The sequence below is a fragment of the Rana temporaria genome, chromosome 1 (assembly GCF_905171775.1).
Source record: "Rana temporaria chromosome 1, aRanTem1.1, whole genome shotgun sequence".
NCBI lineage: Eukaryota > Metazoa > Chordata > Amphibia > Anura > Ranidae > Rana > Rana temporaria.
This window is the reverse complement of record NC_053489.1, coordinates 667,118,202-667,135,938: the sequence shown is the minus strand read 5'-3', so window position 1 is coordinate 667,135,938 and position 17,737 is coordinate 667,118,202. Positions and strand designations below refer to the sequence as shown.

Sequence of the window (17,737 nt, the reverse complement as noted above, 5' to 3'; positions counted from 1 at the left end):
AAAGACAGAGCCCTCAGAGGAAACCTCCGCTGCACAGACAGCGCACTGACAAGTGCTCTACACACATGTCATAGGAGTGTGGGAGGAAACCGGATTAACCAGAGAAAACCCACGCAGACATAGGGAGAGAGCATGCAATCTCCAGGCAGTTTGTGTTGGAGTCCAGATTTAAACCCGCGACTCTCTTGCTGCCAGGTGAGGGAATGAACCACTACACCACCGTCCACGTCTCCATATAAAACAGAACCGGGGGAGCTGAGCCTCAGCCAGGTCCTGGTCTGATACAGAGCATTCCCCAGGGGATAGCGGGGGAGGGGCGCTTTGTACCCCCCTCACATCCGCACTCCGCTCCCACCCTGGCAATAAAGGATTCCAGGACTACAAAGTGTCTGAGGAAATCCCAGGGGCAGGAGCACCAGCTGCCACCTCAGGCATGATTGGGGAAGAGGCTGACTCCATTTCAAAAGCTCCCAGGGCCCTATTTAGGCTAGACTGAAAACCCACCCTCTTGCTGCGCTGAACGGAGGGACCCAGGGGACTCACCATCACCGGAGAAGACTGGACAGCACCGCTGCCCGCCCTCAGTACACAGTGGGGTAGATTCAGATAGAATGGTCTATCTGTCCGCCCGGCGTAACGTATCTCAGATACGTTACGCCGCCGTAAATTAGGGCGCAAGTTCTGTATTCAGAAACAACTTATCTGTGTCGGCGTAAGCCCGCCTAATTCAAATGTGGATGATGTGGGCGTGTTTTATGTATATTAACTGTGACCCCGCGTATTTGACGTTTTTTACGAATGGCGCAGTGCGCATGCTCGAAATTCCGCCGCAAATCGTTATTGCTTTCGACATGAGAGTAAATTACGTCCAGCCCTATTCGCCAACGACTTATGCAAACAACGTAAAATTTTCAAAACTCGACGCGGGAACGACGGCCATACTTAACATAGGATACGCCTCATAAAGCAGGGGTAACTATACGCCGAAAAAAGCCTAACGTAAACGACTTAAAAAAATCCGCCGGCCGGACGTACGTTTCTGAATCGGCGTATCTAGCTCATTTGCATATTCCTCTGCGTAAATCTATGGAAGCGCCACCTAGCGGCCAGCGTAAATATGCAGCCCAAGATATGACGTTGTAAAACACTAACACCGGTCGGATCTTAGGGAAATCTATGCGTAACTGATTCTATGAATCAGGCGCATAGATACGACCGGCCGGACTCAGAGATACGACGGCGTATCTGGAGATACGCCGTCGTATCTTCTCTCTGAATCTACCCCAGTGTGTGTGAGAGGAGGAAAAACTGTGAGGTAAACTGTGAGGTAAGCTGTGAGGTAAACTGTGAGGTAAACTGTGAGGTAAACTGTGAGGTAAGCTGTGAGGTAAGCTGTGAGGTAAACTGTGAGGTAAGCTGTGAGGTAAACTGTGAAACAATTTGTGAGGAGACCTGTGCTGCGCGCCGTAGGGACCAGCACAAGATGGCCGACCGCAATAGTTAACCTGCGCCATAGCGCGGCTACAACAAAATAGCCGCGAATGGGATTTTCAATAGTAACTGAAAATCACCCAAAAAATTGCGACAGCGCTGCAAAAAGCAGCATTTTGAACAGTGAAAGCCCAAAGAGGCCACAGTGTCCAAACTCCTCTTTGAAAAAGACCCCAGCAGTAAAAAGAAACAAAGGCCAGACGTACCGCAGTCCCCTCAGTAAGGTGCCCCCCCCGACTGCAGTAATATAATGCAGCAGAGGGAAAAGGAGCGGGGAAGGGAGGATAGGAGGACCTCCGAACCTCAGAAATGCCCAGCCGTACCAACCCACCCATTGTTCTTACCCATCCAAGCGAGGACTCACTGACGCATTCCTGACAGGCCTACAACCGCAATGGAGGTAGCCGTCAGCCCAATACACTGTGAGTGAGACAAGACCACAGTCCAGTCATGTGTGGACCTCGGAGCAAAGCTCACCGGCCACCCCAGGAGTCATGGGGTATGGCGTGGCAGACCAAGCCTCTTTGCAAAAGTGTGCTCACGCTCGCTGGCCGGACTGAGTAGACTACAAGGAACTATATATCCAGCCTGTCTCTCAGCCGTCAGTTGATTGAAGATTCTTTTAAGAAAAAATTAAATAAAATAAAAAATTTCCTCAGAGCGCTGAGCCCAAAGGGAGCCATACGTCCTTCTCCTTGCTAGGCAGAACAAAACTGAGGCTGCATACTGCAGGGAGGAGGGTTATGTCTGGAGGGACTGTCCCCTGGGTGGGGTTGTTCAACTCTGTTAACCACCTGGGATCCTGCCTATTGTCTAAAGACGGCCACAAGGTGACTCTAAATTGCCGGGAGGACGTCTTTAGATGTCCTCGGCTCCTCCGGCCACTGAGATGCCGTTGCTCGTGCTTGGCGGCCGCGATATCCGCCAGGCACCCGCGATCGGCGGTTACACAGACAAGGACGTGGATCTGTGTGTGTAAACACACAGATCCACGTCCTGTCAGGGAGAGAGGAGACTGATGCTGTGTCCCTTGTACATGGGGACACAGATCGGTCACCTCCCCCGGTCAGTCGCCTCCCCCAACAGTTAGAAACACCATGCAGGGTACACATTTAACCCCTTTCTTACCCCCTAGTGTTAACCCCTTCCCTGCCAGTCACATTTATACAGTAATTAGTGCATAGTTATAGCACTGATGGCTGTATAAAATGTGAATGGTCCCAAAAATGTGTCAAAAGTGTCAGATGTGTCCGCCATAAAGTTGCAGTCCCAATAAAAATCGCAGATCGCCGCCATTACTAATAAAAAAATAATAAAAATAAATAAATAATAATTCTGTCCCCTATTTTGTAGGCGCTAATGCCTAGATTCACAAAGATTGCCGCAACTTTGCGGCAGCGTAGCTTAAGGCATTTAAGCTACGCCGCCGTAAGTTAGCGAGGCAAGTACATGATTCACAATGTACTTGCCTGCTATGTTACGGCGGCGTAGCCTAAAGCGGGCGGGCGTAAGGGCGCCGAATTCAAATGTGTGTAAGGGGGGCGTGTTTTATGCCAATAAGGCTTGACCATACGTTTTTGGCGTTTTTTTTACTGCGCATGCGCCCACATTTCCCAGTGTGCATTGCGGCTAAATACGCCGCACGGGCCTATTGATTTTGAATGGGGATGTAAACGACGTAAATCCCAATTCACGGACGACTTACGCAAACGACGTAAAAATTTCGAATTTCGACGCGGGAACGGCGGCCATACTTAACATTACTATTCCAACTAGTGCCTAGCTCTAACTTTAGGCGGCCTATCTCTAACGTAAACGGCGTAAAAGTACTGCGTCGGCCGGGCGTACGTTCGTGAATCGGCGTATCTACTCATTTACATATTCTACGCCGACCGCAATGGAAGCGCCACCTATCGGCCATCCAAAATATTGCAATCTAAGATAGGACGGCGCAAGCCGTCCTATCTTAGATATGTTTAAGCGTATCTCTGTTTGAGCATACACTTAAACATAAGTCGGCGTAGATTCTGAGTTAGGTCGGCTTATCTACTGATAAGCCGGCCTAACTCTTACTGAATCTACCTATATAACTTTTGCGCAAACCAGTCGCTTATTGCGTTTTTTTTTATTTTTACCAAAAATATGTAGAAGAGTACGTATCGGCCTAAACTGAGGAAAACATTTTTTTGGGGGATATTTATTATAGCAAAAAGTTAATTTTTTTTTTTCAAAATTGTTGCTCTTTTTTTGTTTATAGCACATTTGTGGGGAAAAAAAGGATGTAAATTTTGTTTGGGAGCCACGTCGCACGACCGCGCAATTGTCAGTTAAAGCGACGCAGTGCCGGAAGCTGAAATTTCGCCTGGGCAGGAGGGGGGTATATGTGCCCAGTAAGCAAGTGGTTAAAGTAACATGTATTTAATTATCTAACATGTTTCTGCCTAGTCCTCTCCTGTAAACAGGGAACATAACCCACTTGTCAAGATTTAAGGAGCTGTGTCCGTCCATAGACGATAAGAGAAAAAACCTTTACAACCCCTTTATCCCCCTACCTTACTCCAGCCTAGCTAGTCAAACCCCAGTCATGTAGGCCTTCCGCTTATGCTGCGCCTGCAGCAGCTCTTGGCCTTTGACTTTTCATAAATAAGAATCAGCCATCAGTCTTTTGCTCATGAAGGGATTCTCAAAATGATGCTAATATGAGCCCTTTCACACTGGGGCGGTGGGGGTGTCGGCGATAAAGCGGCGCAATTTTTAGTGGGGCTTTACTGTCATTTTTGCGGCGCTATACTACCGGTAGCGGGATGCTTTTAACCCCCGCTAGCGGCCAAAAAAGGGTTTAAAAACGCCAGCGGTTCCGCGGCGCAGCCCATTGGATTTCAATGGGCAGGGGCGCTTTAGGAGCGGTGTATACACCGCTCCTACAGCACCTTAAAGATGCTACTAGCAGGACTTTTTTTAGCGTCCTGCCAGCGCACCGCTCCAGTGTGAAAGCCCTCGGGCTTTCACACTGGAGTGTAAGGAGTGGCTCTTTCAGGGCACTTTGCAGGCAATGGGGTGGATTCAGGTACGACTTGCGCCCTCTTACGGAGGCGCAGTGTACCGTTTTAAACGCTGCGCCTCCGTAAATTACCTGCGCTACGCTTCATTCATGAAGCAGTAGCTACGTAATTTGCGTGGCCGCTCCCTAAAACTGCCCGGCGTAAGGGCGCGTAATTTAAATGATCCCGTAGGGGGCGTGGATCATTTAAATTAGGCGCGTTCCCGCGCCGAACGTAGTGCGCATGCTCCGTCGGGAAACTTTCCCCACGTGCATTGCGGCAAATGACGTCGCAAGGACGTCATTTGCTTCGACGTGAACGTAAATGGCGTCCAGCACCATTCACGATTCACTTACGCAAACAACGTAATTTTCAAACATCGCGACGCGGGGAAACAACGGGTAGACTTAGCATTGGCTGCCCCTGCTGATAGCAGGAGAAGCCTTACACGGAACCCGACGAACGCAAACAACGTAAAATGCGTACGCAGGGCTCGCGTAGGGTTGTGAATCGGCGTTAGTATGCAATTTGCATACTCTACGCTGACCACTACGGAAACGCCACCTAGCGGCCAGCGTAAGAATGCAGCCTAAGATATGACGGCATAAGAGCCTTATGCCAGTCATATCTTAGGCTGCAGTCGGCGTAACGAGCTTTCTGAATACAGAAAAGTCGTTACGCCGGCGCAACAAAGCAATTGCGCTGCGTAACTATGGTTACGCAGACGCAATTGCTTACTGAATCCACCCCGATATTTTTAGCATTGTAGGGGTCTAAAGGCTTTCAGGTCGGAAATATCACAGGGCACCCTGTGCCAACTTCAAGAACATGTGACTAGCCCCCTCGCCCGCCCCTTGCAGTGTACAATCTCTTACCTCGTGGTGAATTTCTTATAGGTGGCCCTCCAGCTCCTGTATATTAAAGAAAGGCTTTATCAAGAAGGAAAATCATTTAAAGTATAATCCAAAATCAATTTTTCAGTAGGTTTGGCATTATGTCTCACTGTATAGTTTTCTATCATCTGTTACACTGTTTACAGCACTTCCTGTTGCAGGTTGACAACATTTAGCATTTAGCCACTGCCTCCTAACATAGGGTGACCAGACATCCCCGGTTTCCGGGGACAGTCCCCGGATTGACGACACTGTCCCAGGACCAAGTCTGTCCCCGGATTGAATTTGAACAGGGGCTGGGGCAATTTAAAAGACAGTGGGCTGGATTCAAGAAGCAAATTGCGCCTGCGTAACCATAGTTACACAGCGCAATTGCTTACTTGTCCCGGCGTATCGAATGCTCCTGATTCAGGAACCTCGATACGCCGACTGCAGCCTAAGAAATGACTGGCATAAGGCTCCTTATGCCGTCATATCTTAGGCTGCATTCTTACGTTGGCCGCTAGGTGGCGTTCCCGTTGTGCTCAGCGTATAGTATGCAAATTGCATACTAACGCCGATTCACAACCCTACGCGAGCCCTGCGTACGCAGTTTACGTCGTTTGCGTACGTCGGTTTTTGCGTAAGGCTGCTCCTGCTATTAGCAGGGGCAGCCAATGCTACGTATACCCGTCGTTCCCGCGTCGCAAATTTTAAATTTAACGTCGTTTGCGTAAGATTACACTTTTTTTCGTCAGCACCCCCCGGGTTCTCTGCTCCAGGGGGGCCCTGCCTAAAGCTGTGTAAGGGGCCACACAATTTGTGATGGCTGCCATGATTACAGAAGTCGTTTGCAAGCCGCGCTGAAGTGGCACTGTAAGGGGCGGCTTTAGAGTCGGGGCGACTTTGAAGCAGCCCCAGTGTGAACCCTAGACTAATCTCAGGAGAAGATCACCAATAATGACGGACTGTTTGGTTTGGACATTCGATTAATTGAAGATGGGAGTTTAATTTAATTATTTGTTCATGAAACTATGTTGATATGTATTGACACTAGCAATTTATTTGAATCAGGTTTAATAGTAGGAGCGCTCTTTACACGTAGGCACAGAGGGCCAGATTAAGGATACGATGGAGTATCTCAGGATACTCCATCGTATCTCTCTTTTTTGGCCCGTGTATCTATGCGACTGATTCTTAGAATCATTTTCGCATAGATACACTTAAGATCCGACATGTGTAAGTCACTTACACTGTCGGATCTTAAATGTAATTACGCCGGCCGCCGCTAGATGGCGTTTACATTCAGGTCTCATTTGTTTATGCAAATGAGCCTGATACGCCGATTCCCGAACGAATTCGCGTCGCGTAACCGTCGCTAACGTCGTTTGCGTAAACGTAAACTTACCCCTGCTATATGAGGGGTAAGTTTACTCAAGTCCCACGTAGGCCATGTTAAGTATGGCGTCGGGTCCGCATCGTGTTTTTCCGTCGGCTACGTCGTTTCCCTAAGTCGTTCTTGAATACGACTTTACGTCAATGACGCACACGTCGGCGTCATTGACGTTTTACGCCGAGAACTGGAGCATGCGCACTGGGCTATTTTAAGCCCGGCGCATGCGCAATTCGTTAGAATCGGGGGCGCGCTTCATTTAAATAGAAGCTGCCCCCTTGGAGATACGCGTGGCTACGCCGGGCCATTTACACTCCGCCGCCCCAAACTACGGAGCAAGTGTTTGGGGAATACAGCACTTGCTCCTGTAGGTTGGGGCGGCGTAGTGTAAATGGCTTACGTGCCGCCCGCGGGAAATCTAGGAGAATATGGCCCAGAATTCCCAGAGCGGTTTTCTAGAAAGACAGCACAGCAGAATCAGCAACCACTAAAAAAATAAAATAAATATGGCACTTACGGAGTTTCTTAAATTGCATGGGAGCACCACAAGCCATCATTCTAGGTGCTCCGTGGAATGCTGAGCCCATCATCATAAATGCTGTAAGAGAAGATAGACGATGAGTGATAAGTAGGGCTGCAACTAACGATTATTTTCGTAATTGATTAATCGGCCGATTATTTTTTCGATTAATCAATTAATCGGATAAAATCATTAAAAAAACGTAATGTGGAATTTTTTCGTTGTTCGAGTGTTACACTCAAACGGCAATGATGGGGCACTATTCCTCCCAGGAACACCAATACTGGGGCACTATTCCTCCCAGGAACACCAATACTGGGGCACTATTCCTCCCAGGAACACCAATACTGGGGCACTATTCCTCCCAGGAACACCAATACTATGGCACTATTCCTCCCAGGAACACCAACGCTGGGGCACTATTCCTCCCAGGAACATCAACGCTGGGGCACTATTCCTCCCAGGAACACCAACGCTGGGGCATTATTCCTCCCAGGAACACCAATGATGGGGCACTATTCCTCCCAGGAACACCAATGCTGGGGCACTATTCCTCCCAGGAACACCAATGATGGGGCACTATTCCTCCCAGGAACACCAAATGATGGGGCACTATTCCTCCCAGGAACACCAATACTGGGGCACTATTCCTCCCAGGAACACCAATACTGGGGCACTATTCCTCCCAGAAACACCAATGCTGGGGCACTATTCCTCCCAGGAACACCAAACGATGGGGCACTATTCCTCCCAGGAACACCAATACTGGGGCACTATTCCTCCCAGGAACACCAATACTGGGGCACTATTCCTCCCAGGAACACCAATGCTGGGGCACTATTCCTCCCAGGAACACCAATGCTGGGGCACCATTCCTCCCAGGAACACCAAATGATGGGGTACTACTATTCCTCCCGGGATCACCAATGATGGGGCACTATTCCCCTACCCCTCCCAGGAACACCAATGGGGCAATATTCCCTCCCCTCAGAACACCAATGGGGCACTATTCCCCCCCTCCCAGGAAAACCAATGATGGGGCACTACTATTCCACCCACCCCCTAGAACACCAATGATGGGAGTATGGGGAATTGTCATCAAAATGCAAATAATGTACGGTTACTGTACTGTGACTGGTACTGTACTGTTTTCTACCTTTCACAGCTCCGCGCTCTCCTCATGGCTGCTTCTTGCCTCTGTTCCCTCGAGGCAGCAGCGGGCGGGGCTGAGGAGATCAGTGGGGAGCTGACGTCAGAGGAGAGGCGGCGGCGGAGAGGACTGAGTACAAGTACCGAAACTTTTTTTCAAGTACTCGCTAATACCGATACTTTTTTTTAAATGTGTCCCCAAATGCAGCCATGTCCCCCACAGATGCAGCCATGTCCCCCACAGATGCAGCCATGTCCCCCACAGATGCAGCCATGTCCCCCCCAGATGCAGCCATGTCCCCCCCAGATGCAGCCATGTCCCCCCCATATGTAGCCATGTCCCCCCCATATGCAGCCATGTCCCCCCCATATGCAGCCATGTCCCCCCCATATCCAGCCATGTCCACCCCCATATCCAGCCATGTCCCCCCCCATATCCAGCTATATGTCCCCCCCATTATCCAGCCATGTCCCCCCCATATGCAGCCATGTCCCCCCATTATCCAGCCATGTCCCCCCCATATGCAGCCATGTCTCCCCCATATCCAGCTATGTCCCCCCCATATGCAGCTATGTCCCCCCATATTCAGCCATGTCCCCCCCATATCCAGCCATGTCCCCCCCATATCCAGCCATGTCCCCCCCATATCCAGCCATGTCCCCCCCATATGCATCCATGTCCCCCCCATATGCAGCCATGTCCCCCCCATATCCAGCCATGTCCCCCCATATCCAGCCATGTCCCCCCATATCCAGCCATGTCCCCCATATGCAGCCATGTCCCCCCATATCCAGCCATGTCCCCATATGCAGCCATGTCTCCCCCCATGCAGCCATGTCTCCCCCCCATATCCAGCCATGTCCCCCCCATATGCAGTCATGTCCCCCATATCCAGCCATGTCCCCCATATGCAGCCATGTCTCCCCCCATGCAGCCATGTCTCCCCCCCATATCCAGCCATGTCTCCCCCCCATAGCCAGCCATGTCCCCCTTACCTGCATCCCGCTGCCGCCGACTGGTTAATACGCGCGGGGAACATTACAGCTTTGAATAGCTGTAATGATTCGCGCCGCGCTGCATATAGACACTCCCCCTCGCTCGGGATTGGACAGTTCACCCGAGCAAGGGGGAATGTCTATACGCGGCGCGAATCATTACAGCTATTCAAATGATAGCTGTAATGTTCCCCGCCCGTATTACCCAGTCGGCGGTAGCGGGGATGCGGCGTAACGGCGGCGCCGGCGCCGGGGGGAAGTATTCTATTTCGGTATCGGGGGTATTTGCGGGAGTACAAGTACTCCCGCAAATACTCGGAATCGGTCCCGATACCGATACTAGTATCGGTATCGGGACAACCCTACTTATCCAGAAAGAATTTGCGCGGTAAGTTACGGCGGCGTAGTGTAAATGTGTCGGGGTAAGGGCGCGAAATTCAAATGACTAAGATGTGGGCGTGTTTTATGTTAATTCATCTTGACCCCACGTAAATTATGTTTTTTTTTAACGGCGCATGCGCCGTCCGTGGGGGTATCCCAGTGCGCATGCTCGAAATCATGTCGCAAATAGTCAATGCTTTCGACGTGAACGTAATTTACGCAAAGCCCTATTCGCGAATGTTTTACGCAAACAACGTAAAATTCTACGCTGTCCCGACGTCCATACCTAACATTGCGTACACCTCATAGAGGCAGGGGTAACGTTACGCCGAAAAAAGCCTTACGTAAACAACGTAAAAAAAAATGCGCCGGGCGGACGTACGTTTGAGGATCGGCGTATCTAGCTAATTTGCATACTCTACGCGGAAATCAACGGAAGCGCCACCTAGCGGCCAGCGTAAATATGCACCTAAGATCCAACGGCGTACTAAGACGTACGTCAGTCGGATCTAGCCCACATTTAGGCGTATCTTGTTTTGTGGATACAAAACAAAGATACGACGGCGCATCCTAGAACTTACGCGGCGTATCAATAGATACGCCGCCGTAAGTTCTTTGTGGATCTGGCCCTATGTGTGGAGATTTTATAGAATTTCATTGTCATTTGTGTTGCAATGACAATGAAGTATTTATTTTATCTTTATTCTATTTTTTTTCTATTCTATTCTCCTAAATTCTATTTTGTTCCTTTATTTTCTATTCTGCTTTATTATATTCTTATTTTCTATTTGATTCTATTCCTTTATATAATCTTCTATTCAATTATCTTTTGTTCTATTCTATAAAGTAGCCTAAGTAGGAATTAAGTAGGAATTGGGGGAGATTCACAAAGAGATACGACGGCGTATCTCCTGATACGCCGTCTTATCTCTGAGATCCGACGGTCGGATCTATGCGACGGATTCATAAGAATCAGTTACGCATAGATCTCCCTTAGATCCGACTGGTGTAAGAGATACGCCGATTCAGAAACGAACGCCCGCCCGACGCTTTTTTTTACGTCGTTTGCGTTAGGCTTTTTCCGGCGGATAGTTACCCCTGCTATATGAGGGGTAGCTAATGTTAAGTATGTAAAAGGGGGGGGGAACTAAAGCGCTAGCCAAAACTAACAAAGTGAGGAATGAAAATCGTGAACAAAAATAATAGAAGAAAAATTAATGTACTAACGACAAAGAAATTGAATGAATAATGCTGGATGATGAGCGCAAAAATTGTTGAATAGTGCATACACAAACAATGTGAATATGATCCCCTATAGGGGAATAAAACCAAACAATAGAAATAATAATAATTATAGATGAAATCCCATAGCCACTCAAGGACGCTATGGCAGTGATACAAACAAGGGTGAACGAATAAGTCCTGTGTTACAAAAGAATTGGAATTGAATAGTGTCCCAAAATAGCAGCAATGAACTTGTGCATCCAAGTGTAAATGCTAGACACAATCCCACCGGCAGCTGGGCTCACAGAGCGCTTACCTTCCTGATGTGCGGACGGGATGTCACGTCACTTCCGGTCACGTCTTAGCAGTGGCAGAGGCCTCTGATGAAGTCACGTGTCGTGACGTAACGCGTAAGGCCCTGCTAAAACGTGACCGGAAGTGACGTGACATCCCGTCCGCACATCCGCAACTTGGTGTCTATACGTTTGATGTTTTTAAGTTTATGCTTAGCATTTTTTATATTTTGGACCAATAAATTGTGTTGCCGTAAAATACTTCACCATTTGGAGCCTTTTTTCCCTCTTTCATCATTTTGGGGACTGCCTATGAACGTTCTGGGCACGGAGCCTCCATTTTGGTGTAGCCCTGTACTGTACACAGTGAAAGGTATACGCTCTTCAGGCAAGAACCCAGAGGATTGTAGCAGCTCGTCCGAGCGGGGAGAAGGCTGTTCAGTCTCCATCTGAGGATTTACATGCTGTCTTTGTACATCAGGAAGGTAAGCGCTCTGTGAGCCCAGCTGCCGGTGGGATTGTGTCTAGCATTTACACTTGGATGCACAAGTTCATTGCTGCTATTTTGGGACACTATTCAATTCCAATTCTTTTGTAACACAGGACTTATTCATTCACCCTTGTTTGTATCACTGCCATAGCGTCCTTGAGTGGCTATGGGATTTCATCTATAATTATTATTATTTCTATTGTTTGGTTTTATTCCCCTATAGGGGATCATATTCACATTGTTTGTGTATGCACTATTCAACAATTTTTGCGCTCATCATCCAGCATTATTCAATGTTAAGTATGGCCGTCGTTCCCGCGCCGAGTTTTGAAATTTTACGTCGTTTGCGTAAGTCGGTCGCGAATACGGATGGCCGTAATTTACGTTCACGCCGAAAACAATGACGTCCTAGCGACGTCATTTGGAGCATGCGCACTGGGAAATTTCGCCGGCGGCGCATGCGCAGTTAAATCGGCGCGCGGACGCGCCTGATTTAAGTTGTACAGTCCCCCTAGCCGCGGAATTTTAATTCTGCAGGGGGAGTTTCGATCCGCCGGTGCAAGTTTGGAGGTAAGTGCTTTCTGAATACTGCACTAGCCTCGCAAAATTGCGCCGGCGGATCGTAAATCAGATAGATTACGCGGATCTAAAGATCCGCTAATCTATGTGAATCTACCCCACTATCATCTTCTTTCACTTTTATACCTTACTGTATTGATTGCAATATGTTCCAATATCAAATTCAAATACATTTTCAAATTCAAAAACGCGTTTCATTATTTATTTCGAATTTGTTGAAATTTGTTACTATTATTGATTGAACTGGTAGACTTGTGTGTTTTTTTCTACTAAACTAACTATGTAACGTTTGCAATTTTGAAATTCGGATACATCCAAATCTCTGAAGAGCAAAAATTTCATCCGGACCTCAGTTCGTAACAAAAACGAATCGCACATGTCTCATGAAAACGACATACCTGGAGCTGGGACATCCCTGCGAATAGGAGGTCCCTCCACACGGGTCTTGGTGTCCTTGTTGACGGCTACATAGGCGGTAAGAGAAGAGACAACCCCAGACTGCAGACTGGTCTCTAAGATCTTCTTCTTCACCTCTTCGGATGGTGACTCTGGTCCATATTCTAGCTCAGAGATCAGAGTTTTGGCTGCCAGTCTGTGGATGGTGGGCCTGGAAGAGAATAGACAGTGCGTGAGGAAACCCAGACGATGGCAATTAGTGGATGGTGGCTGAGGATACTAGAGATCTGACGGTCTATGGATGTGGGTCTTAAAAAAAAGATAGCCAGTGCGTGAGGAAACCAGGACTACTGTATTGTTGTCTGTGGATGGTGGCCGAGAGAAAATAGACGATGAATGAGAAGATCAGAGCTCTGCCAGTCTGTGGATGGTGGGTAAGAGAAAAAAGACAGAGCATGAGAACACTGGAGCTCTGCTAGTCTGAATGGTGGGTAAGAAAAGATCGGAGCTGCCAGACTGTGAATGGTGGGTAAGATAAGACCAGAGCTCTGCTAGTCTGAGTGGTGGGTAAGAGAAGATAGATAGCGCATGAGAAGACCAGAGCTCTGCCAATCTGTGAATGGTGGGTAAGAGAAGACCCAAGCTCTGCTAGTCTGAATGGTGGGTAAGAGAAGATGGACAGTGCATGAGAAGACCAGAGCTCTGCCAGTCTGTGAATGGTGGGTAGGAAAAAATAGACAGTGCATGAGAAGACCAAAGCTCTGCCAGTCTAGAAGGTGGGTAAGATAAGATAGACAGTGCATGAAAAGACCAGAGCTATGCCAGTCTGAAAGGTGGGTAAGATAAGATAGACGGTGCATGAGAAGACCAGAGCTCTGCCAGTCTGAAAGGTGGTAAGATAAGATAGACACTGCATGAGAAGACCCAAGCTCTGCCAGTCTGTGAATGGTGGGTAAGAGAAGATAGACAGTGCATGAGAAGACCCAAGCTCTGCCAGTCTGTGAATGGTGGGTAAGAGAAGATAGACAGCATATGAGAAGACCTAAGCTCTTCTAGTCTGAATGGTGAGTAAGAGAAAATGGACAGTGCATGAGAAGACTGGAGCTCTGCCAGTCTGAAAGTTGGGTAAGATAAGATAGACAGTGCATGAGAAGACCCGAGCCCTGCCAATCTGTGAATGGTGGATAAGAGAAGATAGACAGCGCATTGAGAAGACCCGAAGCTCTGCCAGTCTGTGAATAGTGGGTAAGAGAAGATGGTGCATGAGAAGACCCAAGCTCTGCCAGTCTGTGAATGGTGGGTAAGAGAAGATAGACAGTGCATGAGAAGACCCAAGCTCTGCCAGTCTGTGAATGGTGGGTAAGAGAAGATAGACAGCATATGAGAAGACCTAAGCTCTTCTAGTCTGAATGGTGAGTAAGAGAAAATGGACAGTGCATGAGAAGACTGGAGCTCTGCCAGTCTGAAAGTTGGGTAAGATAAGATAGACAGTGCATGAGAAGACCCGAGCCCTGCCAATCTGTGAATGGTGGGTAAGAGAAGATAGACAGCGCATTGAGAAGACCCGAAGCTCTGCCAGTCTGTGAATAGTGGGTAAGAGAAGATGGTGCATGAGAAGACCCAAGCTCTGCCAGTCTGTGAATGGTGGGTAAGAGAAGATAGACAGCGCATTGAGAAGACCCGAGCTCTGCCAGTCTGTGAATGGTGGGTAAGAGAAGATAGACAGTGCATGAGAAGACCCGAGCTCTGCCAGTCTGTGAATGATGGGTAAGAGAAGATGGACAGTGCATGAGAAGACCGGAGCTCTGCCAGTCTGTGAATGGTGGGTAAGAGAAGATAGACAGTGCATGAGAAGACCCAAGCTCTTCCAGTCTGTGAATGCTGGATAAGAGAAGATAGACAGCGCATTGAGAAGACCCGAAGCTCTGCCAGTCTGTGAATGGTGGGTAAGAGAAGATAGACAGTGCATGAGAAGACCGGAGCTCTGCCAGTCTGTGAATGATGGGTAAGAGAAGATGGACAGTGCATGAGAAGACCCGAGCTCTTCCAGTCTGTGAATGCTGGATAAGAGAAGATAGACAGCGCATTGAGAAGACCCAAAGCTCTGCCAGTCTGTGAATAGTGGGTAAGAGAAGATGGTGCATGAGAAGACCCAAGCTCTGCCAGTCTGTGAATGGTGGGTAAGAGAAGATGGTGCATGAGAAGACCCAAGCTCTGCCAGTCTGTGAATGGTGGGTAAGAGAAGATAGACAGCACATGAGAAGACCCAAAGCTCTGCTAGTCTGTGAATAGTGGGTAAGAGAAGATAGACAGCATATGAGAAGACCTAAGCTCTTCTAGTCTGAATGGTGAGTAAGAGAAAATGGACAGTGCATGAGAAGACTGGAGCTCTGCCAGTCTGAAAGTTGGGTAAGATAAGATAGACAGTGCATGAGAAGACCCGAGCCCTGCCAATCTGTGAATGGTGGATAAGAGAAGATAGACAGCGCATTGAGAAGACCCGAAGCTCTGCCAGTCTGTGAATAGTGGGTAAGAGAAGATGGTGCATGAGAAGACCCAAGCTCTGCCAGTCTGTGAATGGTGGGTAAGAGAAGATAGACAGCGCATTGAGAAGACCCGAGCTCTGCCAGTCTGTGAATGGTGGGTAAGAGAAGATAGACAGTGCATGAGAAGACCCGAGCTCTGCCAGTCTGTGAATGATGGGTAAGAGAAGATGGACAGTGCATGAGAAGACCGGAGCTCTGCCAGTCTGTGAATGGTGGGTAAGAGAAGATAGACAGTGCATGAGAAGACCCGAGCTCTGCCAGTCTGTGAATGATGGGTAAGAGAAGATGGACAGTGCATGAGAAGACCCGAGCTCTGCCAGTCTGTGAATGGTGGGTTAGAGAAGATAGACGGTGTATGAGAAGACCCAAAGCTCTGCCAGTCTGTGAATGGTATGGTAGGTAAGAGAAGACAGACAGAGCATTGAGAAGACCGGAGCTCTGCCAGTCTGTGAATGGTGGGCAAGAGAAGATAGACAGTGCATAAGAAGACCCGAACTCTTCCAGTCTGTGAATGCTGGATAAGAGAAGAAATGTAGTGCATAAGAAGACTCGAGTGCTGCTAGTCTGTGAATGGTGGGTAAGAGAAGATAGACGGTGCATGGGAAGACTTGCAGCTCTGCCAGTCTGAATGGTGGGTAAGAGAAGATAGACGGTGCATGGGAAGACTTGCAGCTCTGCCAGTCTGTGAATGGTATGGTAAGTAAGAGAAGATAGACAGCGCATTGAGAAGACTGGAGCTCTCCTAGTCTGTGAATGGTGGGTAAGAGAAGATAGACAGTGCATGAGAAGACCCGAGCTCTGCCAGTCTGTGAATGGTGGGTAAGAGAAGATGGACAGTGCATGAGAAGACTCAAGCTCTGTCAGTCTGTAAATGGTATGGTAGCTGAGAGAAGATGGACAGTGCATGAGAAGACCGGAGCTCTGTCAGTCTGTGAATGGTGGGTAAGAGAAGATGGACGGTGCATGAGAAGACCGGAACTCTGCCAGTCTGTGAATGGTGGGTAAGAGAAGATGGACAGTGCATGAGAAGACCCGAAGCTCTGCCAGTCTGTGAATGGTGGGTAAGAGAAGAAATGTAGTGCATAAGAAGACTCGAGTGCTGCTAGTCTGTGAATGGTGGTAAGAGAAGATAGACGGTGCATGAGAAGACCCGAAGCTCTGCCAGTCTGTGAATGGTGGGTAAGAGAAGATGGACAGTGCATGAGAAGACCCGAAGCTCTGCCAGTCTGTGAATGGTGGGTAAGAGAAGATGGACAGTGCATGAGAAGACCCGAAGCTCTGCCAGTCTGTGAATGGTGGGTAAGAGAAGAAATGTAGTGCATAAGAAGACTCGAGTGCTGCTAGTCTGTGAATGGTGGGTAAGAGAAGATAGACGGTGCATGGGAAGACTTGCAGCTCTGCCAGTCTGTGAATGGTATGGTAGGTAAGAGAAGATAGACAGCGCATTGAGAAGACAGGAGCTCTGCCAGTCTGTGAATGGTGGGTAAGAGAAGATGGACAGTGCATGAGAAGACCGGAACTCTGCCAGTCTGTGAATGGTGGGTAAGAGAAGATAGATGGTGCATGAGCAGACCCGAAGCTCTGCCAGTCTGTTAGTGGCGACTCTAAAAAGATAACCAAGGAAATGTTTCATATTAATGTGAGGCGTTTCAAATACTAAATACTGACCTTTCCGCGTTCTGCACCTTCAGCGGGAAACGAAGATCATTCTTTATGGCTTCATCTTTAAACTTGTACTGCAGACAGACCTCACCTTCCGCTTCATTCTCCACCTAGGAAATATTTAAAGAAAGTGTAAATCACCTGAAGCTCCGAGTCATTATATATAATGGATAACATACAGTGTAAATGGGCGTTAGGTTTAAGTTAAGAAACACCTAGTAACCTTGGGCCTGATTCTCAAAAGAGATACGCAGACTTAACTGCTGTTCAGCCTGCGTATCTCTGTGCCTAACTTTGGAAACGATTCTCAAAAGGCTTTTTCCAAAGTTAGGCAGAAAATCTGACATGTGTAAGACACTCAGGCCTCGTACACACGACAGAGATTCTCGGCAGAATTCACCGAGAAACTCGGTCAAAACCCGGATTCTGCCGAGAATCTCTGTCGTCTGTACAGTTTTGGCTCGATGGAGCCGCCGAGGAACTCGACGAGAAAATAGAGAACATGTTCTCTATTTTCTCGTTGTCCTCGTTCTTCTATGGGAGAAGCCGGCCCGCCGAGCTCCTCGGCGGCTTCATCCCAAAACTCGACGAGGAACTCGACGTGCCAAGCACGTCGAGTTCCTCTGTCGTGTGTACGAGGCCTCACACGGTCAGATTTTAGGATGCAGTACCGCATCCGCCACTGGGGGCATTTCTCATTGAAA

At 48.4% G+C, this 17,737-nt stretch overlaps 1 protein-coding gene across 4 annotated transcripts in view; it reads right to left on the bottom strand.

Moving 5' to 3' along the window:
- Nucleotides 1–17,737, bottom strand: part of LOC120924587 (von Willebrand factor A domain-containing protein 5A-like) — a 131,783-nt gene that overhangs the window by 17,887 nt on the left and 96,159 nt on the right. For 2 of the 4 annotated variants that reach the window (XM_040335573.1, XM_040335575.1), the window contains exons 13-16: nucleotides 17,040–17,143; nucleotides 12,828–13,036; nucleotides 7,315–7,395; nucleotides 5,408–5,443 (exon numbers count right to left, since the gene is read on the bottom strand). In XM_040335573.1, the coding sequence (XP_040191507.1) occupies nucleotides 5,408–5,443; nucleotides 7,315–7,395; nucleotides 12,828–13,036; nucleotides 17,040–17,143 (430 nt within the window). The remainder of the gene's footprint in view (nucleotides 1–5,407; nucleotides 5,444–7,314; nucleotides 7,396–12,827; nucleotides 13,037–17,039; nucleotides 17,144–17,737) is intronic. The other 2 variants (XM_040335574.1, XM_040335576.1) reach the window with 1 other exon arrangement.